The sequence below is a fragment of the Mandrillus leucophaeus genome, unplaced genomic scaffold, assembly GCF_000951045.1.
Source record: "Mandrillus leucophaeus isolate KB7577 unplaced genomic scaffold, Mleu.le_1.0 Scaffold90, whole genome shotgun sequence".
Taxonomy (NCBI): Eukaryota; Metazoa; Chordata; class Mammalia; order Primates; family Cercopithecidae; genus Mandrillus; species Mandrillus leucophaeus.
In genome coordinates, this window is record NW_012109808.1 from 1,018,801 (window position 1) to 1,028,035 (window position 9,235).

At 38.8% G+C, this 9,235-nt stretch overlaps 1 protein-coding gene across 1 annotated transcript in view; it reads right to left on the reverse strand.

Annotated features, from left to right (window-relative positions):
- Window positions 1–357: 357 nt before the first annotated feature.
- DIO2 (deiodinase, iodothyronine, type II) overlaps window positions 358–9,235 on the reverse strand; it is a 28,495-nt gene continuing 19,617 nt past the window's right edge. The window contains 3 exon segments of the mRNA XM_011969699.1: window positions 358–957; window positions 3,870–3,977; window positions 8,917–9,191. Of these exon segments, the coding sequence (XP_011825089.1) occupies window positions 358–957; window positions 3,870–3,977; window positions 8,917–9,138 (930 nt within the window). The 5' untranslated portion in view covers window positions 9,139–9,191.

The window sequence follows — 9,235 nt, forward strand, 5'->3', positions numbered from 1 at the left end:
CCCTAATGTAGTAATTATTCAGGTAAGTCTTTTCCTCTGGTCTCAAAGCATGCATCAGCTGTATCAGTTCCTTCTCAATGCAGAATGAACACACACTGAATCAGGGTTTCTTCCTCTCCGTCTTGGGATCTTTTCACATAGGGCTTTTTACTAAGAAGAGAGGTGATACGGCTACTACTTAGCCCAATGCCATTTGAGTAGTGAAAGAAGTATGGAGCTGTTAGAGATTTATGTTCTTCCGATAAACTCCTGTCTTTCAGTAAGCCAATAGGGCTCTGTTGAAATAGGGATTCAGTTCTTAATGTCCTTGCCATTATATAACTTTTTAAAACAATAAGCTCTCTTATAATCATACCTTTAACCAGCTAATCTAGTTTTCTTTCATCTCTTGCTGAAATTCTTCTCCAGCCAATGCCGGACTTCTTGAAGGTTGTAGGAGAAGGGGCCCTTTCCTCCCAGATAAGCGATTTTCTGTCTCTGCACAATGCACACACGTTCAAAGGCTACCCCGTAAGCTATGTTGGCGTTATTGTCCATGCGGTCAGCCACAACTCGGCACTGGGGCGGCAAGGAGAAACGCTCCAGAAGCTGCTGGGCTGCTGCACATCGATCTTCCTGGTTCTGGTGCTTCTTCACCTCAAAAGACAAAGAGGAGTCCCCAGGTATCGCCCAGCCGTCTGATGGATGAGCCTCATCAATGTAGACCAGCAGGAAGTCGGCCACTGAGGAGAACTCTTCCACCAGTTTGCGGAAGGCTGGCAGCTGGCTCGTGAAAGGAGGTCAAGTGGCTGAACCAAAGTTGACCACTAGTGGGCGCTCAGGGCTAGCAAAGTCAAGGAGGTGGCATGCGGCTCCCTCCGCTATCTTCTCCTGGGTACCGTGGCCACTGTTGTCACCTCCTTCTGCACTGGAGACATGCACCACACTGGAATTGGGGGCATCCTCACCCAATTTCACCTGAGGGTAAAACAAAAAAAAAGAAGGTGAGAACATCACATTAAACACATTGCCACTTCAATTCACATTAAATAGTTACAATTGGCTCTAACAGAACGTGATATTTCCTTCAGAGCATGTGGTAAACATGTATCGATTTGAGTAAAGAGGCTTCATGGCAGGTAATGTAAAGAATGGCCCAAAAGAGAGTAAGTCTTTTTTATTCTGTATAGTCACTGAAGGTAATTATTTTCATCACTGAAGGCACTGGAGTTAACTCTTTTTATAATTAAGCCAAGGCTGGTATTCTTTACTGTCTTTATTTTGCTGTCAATTCTTAACATGCATTTGATAACAAATGATTAATTGACTTCATTTTAAAAGTTAGAAGCAAATGGTCTACTTTAAGACAAATTATCAGGGTCTTGGGACATGGTGCCTCCTTCTGAATTCTGAAACACCAGGCAGGACCTTTATTTTCTTGCATGATACTAAGTTATTTAATCTCAACCAATGGCCAATGATACCAGTGGGCTCTATTCTTGGCCAGACCTAGAAAACCTGAGGTCTACCATTTATAAGAAGGGTTACTTCCACTTAACCTCTTTAGTGATTCAGTTTTCCCACCCGTAAAATGGAAACAATAATGCCTGTCTTTCACATATGGCAACTGGAGGGCAACAAGAGAAAAAGAGCTCTTTGTGCACTGTAATTATATGGGTGTGTGTTGCCCTTATCAGATGCTACCCCACCATGTGAAATAAAACATCATCATTCTTGGGCAATTTTGTGTTTAAAATATATATCTATCCTGAGCAAAGCTTTGAACTCTCCTCAATATGGCATCCTCCCTGGAGGCTTCTACTGCCACTGCTTACAAGGTGGTTCTTACCACTCCAAACTTACAATTTCCATTAAAAAAAAAAAAGACAAAAAGAAACAAAAATGGTTACTCCAGAGTTCTATATTAATTTCTCATTTTCCAAGTGTGCTTGTTTCGCTCTCTTTATCTAGGCAGTCACACTAAAAAGTACTTTTCTACCCCACAATTTGTTAACAAGCTCCTCTGAATTATAAAATATTGGGGCAGAAGAGGTAGAGATAAAAATTGTTTCATGTGTTCCCTTTGCACATGGTTTAAATAGTTGAAAACAGAATGAAGGAAAGTTTGCAGCCTTTGAATCTGTAAATTGATAATAAAAAGCAGGCAACAGTAAAAGAGCCAATTACTTCAGTTTGAATTAATACAGTTGGATCTTCCTTGGAATGGTTTAATCAAAGCCAATAACATTAGGGACAACTTACGACAGTACAATTGATTTTTATATACTATCCTTAATATTATAATATACTTCCAACTGGATCGACTTATTTCCCTCATATACATATAGCCACACATAATGTTACTGTTAATTGAAGTCACCTAGAAGTGAATTGTTAAAGATTTAACAATCCAAACTGATATAACACACTCAAGGGCTTTTAGTCAGAAGTTTCTATCTACTGTTGATGCATAACTCATTTTAACTGTAGAGAAAGAATTAAAGTTCTTTCTCTCCCTTCTAAAAAATCCTAGAAGGGCATGTTTGAAATAAGCATTATTAGTGTTCTAAGAGAAATCTTATGGTAATAATCTTCCTTCTTAGAAAGGAAGATGCTGGTGTGATTTAAGTAAGTACATTTTGTTTTTTAGTCACCGCCACAGAGAAAATTATTTTACTTATACTAACTTTCTTGGTTAATTTGCAAGTGACACTAGATGGAGAAATCTAATAAGCACATTTAGCTGGATTCTTTCATATGAACTACACTAGTCTTTAAGGCGTGAAAATATACATCAAATTTAAAGATATACATGTTGAAGGTATTACAAACATTTTAATCCATGGATTATTTTTGTACTTCCTTTTTTATAGATCTAGGTAATGGGTAGCAGCCTCTTCTCTTTAGATCTTTCCCATTTGAAATAATAGTAATGATTCCAGAAGGGATGTTTTAACAATATCATGTGTACTGTGTACCTCAACATACTGTGATAAGAAGACCTAAATGCATTCAGATTAGTCTGTTATAGTGACTTCCTGTTAAGTAAGCAACCTGTACACTTGTAGGTTCTTGATAGGTAAAAACATGCATCTGCATTTTGGAATCATTTTTGAAACCTATGAACAATTATGTGGCCTTGATAAATGGGCCTCTGACCCCCGACTCATCCAAGCAGACCTGTTGATCCTTTCATTATGTCTGATTATTCAACTGAATAATCTAATCTGATGCTTTTGTCACAGGAGGCTCTCTTGTTACCTGCAGTAAATTTTCTTGGGAAGTTAATGCACCCTCTCTTTCTTAGAGACAATGTATAGTTCAGCTGCAGAATTCTTTCCAAAACACAGACTAATTTGCCTTGGGAAATTTAGAGTAAGTATAACACTGTCACTCTAAAATGAAAAATTAGGAAAGTTACCAAATTCATAATGCTCTTTATGTGGGGGATTTAGCATTTTGTTAGGATTAGGGTTAGACAGGGAAGTATTTATTTTATTGAATGAATGCTAGTTGTTATAATCCTAGGTCAGTGAAGAATTTTACACATAATCATCACCCTGATCTGCAATGAACATAATCATATTTGGGTGATGGATAAGCTCACTGAGGCAGATAAATTTAGAAATACGAATCCTGGAGCTGTCTCGTAGAGTACTACCATAATCACCACTCAGTGTCATTGATCCGTCCTTGATTGTCGCATCTGGTCAGTGCACAAAACAAATGTGGCCTATTCTTTTTATTTTTTTTGAGCAGCCAGGGTCCCTTACTGAATCTTATAATGTCATAAATGGATATTCTTATTCATGAAGGTGCCTAGACAAGAGAAAATGCATAGATAAAATTAATATTATTAATAAAACTAAGAAGGAAAAACACACACCCACCATCCATAAATCCAAATGTGAGTAGACCAGTAGTCTGCTTTTATAAGCTTCATATACTAGTCATAAAATGTGTCCATCTTTGCTAAAACCTGATGGAGGACAATTTAGCTAAAATAAAGAAAAAAACACTTTTTTTAGATATGGAAGTTTCCTTTAAACTAAAAGAAAATATTCTAAAAAGATATTACTGTTCATTCTCATCTCCCCATTTGGTCACCATAAAAATTAAATTCCTAACAGACCAGAGTTTCAAATGGAGAACTTCTTGGTTTGCTGGGTTATGCGCCCTGCTGAGACAGGCTGGGAGAATCACCATTGTCTTCGATGATGGAAGATTGTTTGCTCTCCCCAGGAGCAAAGCATTCCTTGACACAGAGCCAAAATGATGAAGAAAATAAAGTCGGTCCCATAATAACATTTAGGCTGCAGGAAAGAAGCTCAACAAAAACAAGTTATCCCTTGGTACTCCCAAACTTTGTTTTAATTTCCCACAGTGGCACAGAAAGTCTGGCCACAAGTTACCTATCATCTTAATTTCTTCTTCTTAGAGGGTTTGTGTTTGGTTTTTGTCCTTAATGAGACATATTTGCCAAAGAGGCATTCAAAAGGCATTTTTTACTCTTGCGGAAGAGTAATTAGGTCGGTACCTCTTTCCCTGCCAGCATTAGCTGCTCTAAAGAGAACCCTGCCCAGTATTTAATGCCCAAACACAAGAAGCATCATTTCCACTAATTGGTCTTGAAGTTCCGATGTTCCCAAAGGGTCCCTTTATTCTGCAAGGATCAGAAAGGACATACGTAAAATGTGATATTGTCATCGCTGACTTTTATCTCTCTCATCTGCACTATTACAGTGGTCCTTTCTTACGATTTTGCAAGCAACATCAACACAACACCAACAAAGGAGGTAAATAAAGGATTTGCATTTTTACAACAGAAGACATCTCTGGGCCAAGTTCAGATGTTGCAATGGACATCTTTATGAGTATGAACATGAACATAAACATATAGCATATATAAAAATTTGATTCCCTTGATGATGTTCAGTGTTCAGTGCATGGGGAAAAAGGAAATGCTGCTTTAGCATGTGGACTGTGAAATGCAGGGCAAGGGAGAGAAAAGAACCATTCATCAAGTAGAAGCAGAAAATACAGCATATACTACTAACCTTGTTTTTTGTTTTGGAGTTTTATTTCTTTTTCTTTTCCACAGCCTGAGAAAGGCTTGTGGACAATATATCACATAATCTCATAATAGAATGTAAAGCAAATTATAAAAATGAAGGGTGGGTGTGTGGCAGCAGAATTTTCACACATACTTCTTGCTGTCCAAAGCCCTGAAAATGGCTTTATTAACTATCAGGAAGTTTCAAATTCTTTGACATAATGACCAGGCTACATCAATGTCCTTAGAAACATGGCCAAACTATCATTAAGCAGAGATTTAACCATTTATATTCAGATTGGCCAAATAAATCAGAGTTGAAGAATAGGCTACGTACTCCTTCCTCTGAGCTCAATTCCCTTTTAGCTATTCTCTTTTTAATTTGTACCTTGAAAATGTAGCTCTAAGCTCTATCATTCCCCAATGTTTTATCCAAGTGATGGACAAGCTCTGGCTGTGGCCTGCTTTGTGTTCTTTGGGGACTGTTTCTCTCTTAAAAGGGCCATTTTCCATTGTGGAAACTAGTGTCAAAGGCTTGAGGTGAATGAAGAGGAGGAGGAGAATGTTAAAGAGACCCTTTCAAAACCAAAATTATATGTTCAAATGAATATGTTTTCTGTACCTCTGCAATATTAACCGTGCAGAAGCTAAACTGCCTGTCAGCATCTATACTGTGTGTTTACTTTTACACTTCATTTAGGTAAGAGCCAGGCTCCCAGACAGAGCAGTTTGCTTATTGGTTGCATGTTTTTAGTCTCTGAGCACCAACACAAGGATATACTGTTCAGATGCAATGACACTGACTGTAGAAACTTAAATAACAAACACCTTTTATTCACCTCAGGGTCTCTCACCAGTGTCTATAGACTTTCCTTTCAATCAAAATTGTACACAGAATCTATCTCTTACTAAACTCACATTATCTTTAAAGGCTTCTCCATAAAGTTAATTCAAATCCTTTTCAACCTTTTAAGAAAGGGTTTATTTAAAAAAATAAAAAGAAAAGAAAATTTTATTTTGTTCTTTCTTTATTTCTGTGTTGCCCCTTGTGGAGGCAAAGCACAGGGATAATACTTTTACTCCACTTTCTCTACATATCTTTATGGGCATCTGACATGCAGCAACAAGGAGAATTAATAACGGCAAATCACATGTCTAGTTTTATCACATGGGCACACACCCCTCTCATCCTGGAAAACTTCACTTCTAGGGATGGGCAGCCTTGAAATAATGCAAATCAGGATTATGAAATAGTGTGATGCCATCTCAAACAGAACCTCCTACAATGTCTCTAGAAATGACTACACCCAAAGACAGTGGCACAGATGAAAACAGCATTCAGAGAAGTGATTCAACCTGGTTGAGAGGTTCTGAGTGACCCTCAAATGCCACCAGAGAAACCACTACCCTTGCCATACTTGAAGACAGAAAGAGACCATCATTCAGTTCCAGCTGTGTTCATAATGTTTCCATTTATCACACACCCACTCCAGTCTTGTCTTTGGACATGTGGGTCCTGAGGTTGCTTCTACACATGGTAGCTATTACATAAATCATCAAAAGCAAACGTAGTAACATCAGTCGTGAACTTGGTCACTAATCAAATCAGTAGGCAGGGACAAAAAAATACAGAAGAGGAATATACAAACCATATGCAAAAAGAAAAAACAAATCACTCATCCTTCCCAATTTCCTGGAATAGGAATAACAACATATTGCAACACAATGGAACACTATACATTAGTGAAAAAAAACAATAAACTTTATTAAAGAAGTATTTGTTTGTTTTTCCATTTTATGTTCAATAAGCTGCTTAATGGGAGAAATAACCTCACTTAATATTTGTGGGTAACATTACAGCCCCCATTGTTTATGTGAGACATGACTTTTTTCATGTTTTTCTTAATGAAACATGACATTTATATAAGAAATCTATGTATATAAGTAAAATTCTTCCAATAAGTGCTTTGTTTTTGTTTTTGTTTTTTTTTTTTACTTTATAAACAAAAGGCAATTGTCCTTCCAAAAAGTAAGAGTTTAATATACTGAGATCAAACCACTGATATTTCCATGGTGTCTGCTAACACATATAAAATAGGATGTTGAACAGGGAACTTCCTAATTAATGTCTGATATACTTGTGTACTCCTCCACCTGCCTCCAAATTGCCTTCCCCTAAAACAAACCATAAAACCTTCCCATTCAATGTATACTTTTGTGGAAATGAAATGATGAATTCAATATCTACTTCTCTAGATCTCCCATCCTCTCTGACATGCACAATATAAATGAGTTTTTACTGTTAGAACTTTGAGCACCAATTCATATTCTCATAAAAGAATTTCCATCTCCTAAAAGGAGCTCTTGCTATTCACATTTTTAACAACAATAAACACAAACTCTCTTTAGGTTACTATCAGTCATAAAGACATGTATTGTGGTAAAATTTCCCTAGTTCACAACAGATATTTTCTTCTCGAACATCTGATTTTCAGAAGAACAATCCTGTCCTGAATTCTTTGTAATTTTACAAGTTACTTCTTCTCTTTTCCTGGTGCATGGTTTTATTTTTCTAGTGTTTATTTATGGAGGACGCATTCCCTTGTGCCTCTACTATTTCAAGTTCCCCGTCTCTGGTTCTAAGGTGCTGCCTGCCTAAAGCACACCACTTCACTGAACACCTGGCTTCTATAATTCTCTAAAATACAGATGTACAGTTTCTTTTTCTGGCATCTTGGGCAAGGTCCCACTACACTTTTAGGGAAACCAAGATTGTCTATTTTGATAACTACTTTTGCCAAAATAGTTCATTCTTCTCAAGCCTGGTTGAGGGGGTGGAGGGGAACTTTAGAAGTCATATGGGCATAGCAGGTAGCAGAAAACTGACAAAAGACCAGGGCCAAAATCTTCCTCTGTGCCCCTGAAGATCTTAGTTGAAAATGCTCTACCAACATCTCTAACCAGCAAAAAGCCTGGAACACAGTATTTTGCATTTAGAAACTAAGATCACCACCTCTGATTTTGAGAGAGCAGCCCCTGGACGCTACCCGACCAGGTAAGGGAGACCACTGCCCTAATGCTCATAACAGCTCTGAGATTTAATGAAGCATAGACCCATCATCTCTTTCTAGGGCAACATATTTTATTTTTGAGAAACAAAGTAAAGGAGGCTCCCCTTGCAAATGCTGGATTTCTGACAGCTAGTTTTCAGATTTTTCTTTTGCAAGTTGGTATCTAGTCACTCAGGACTCACTGCCTGAAAATCGCTTCCAAAGGGTTCAAGTTTGAATCAATGTAGAGGAGGTGGTACACCGCTGCTTGCTTTCATTAACTCTTACCTCGACCAGAAACCAAGCAGCTATGATGCCCAATCACACTTTCTATGACCATTTTCTTATTTTGTCAGCTGTCTGAGAGTTTTGAGTAGCATTTCCCATTTCTTGCTTTTCAGTACCCACCCCTCGAGCATACTTCCTCAGCGTACCTCACTTGATAGCCTCGCATCAAGCAAAAAATCAAAATTCCAGTTTATGGCAAGAGCAGAATAAATGCAGCAGTCTCCTCTTCCCAATCATTTTCTGACTTTTCCCAAGTTATTGTACCAGCACAAATGCCTTCTACTCCCAAATCACAGCAAGATATCAATAACCCTTAGTAGAAAGACTCCTTATTAGGTCACACAGAGTTATTATGGCTTAATAGCTGTCACCCTCCCAAACTAACCTGTGCAACAGGTGTAGAAAGTAAACTTAGAGGCTCACTTGGCAGCCCCACAAATAGGGCTTCACAGCTCTCACCCCCGTCCTCCCAATGGCCTCTGGTCCCCAGCATGTGAGCCCCTGCCCCTGTAGACCTAAGGAGAAGCCCTTCTCAGTTCAGCTCACCTGTTTGTAGGCATCGAGGAGGAAGCTCTTCCAGACGCAGCGCAGTCCCTCTGAGGTCAGCATGCGCCGCCACTCTCCGCGAGTGGACTTGGAGCGGCTCAACAGCAGCACCACGTGCTTGAGCAGAATGACCGAGTCATAGAGCGCCAGGAAGAGGCAGTTGGAGAAAAAAACTGGCAGAATTTGCAGTGTGATCAGCAAGTCTACGCTGAGGATGCCCATCTTCTCTGCCTCCTGAGTCAGTTCCCTTGTGCGCTCTGGTTCCCCTTCACCCTCTTATTTAAAAGGGGGGTGGTGATAAAGGGGGTGGGGGAGGTAA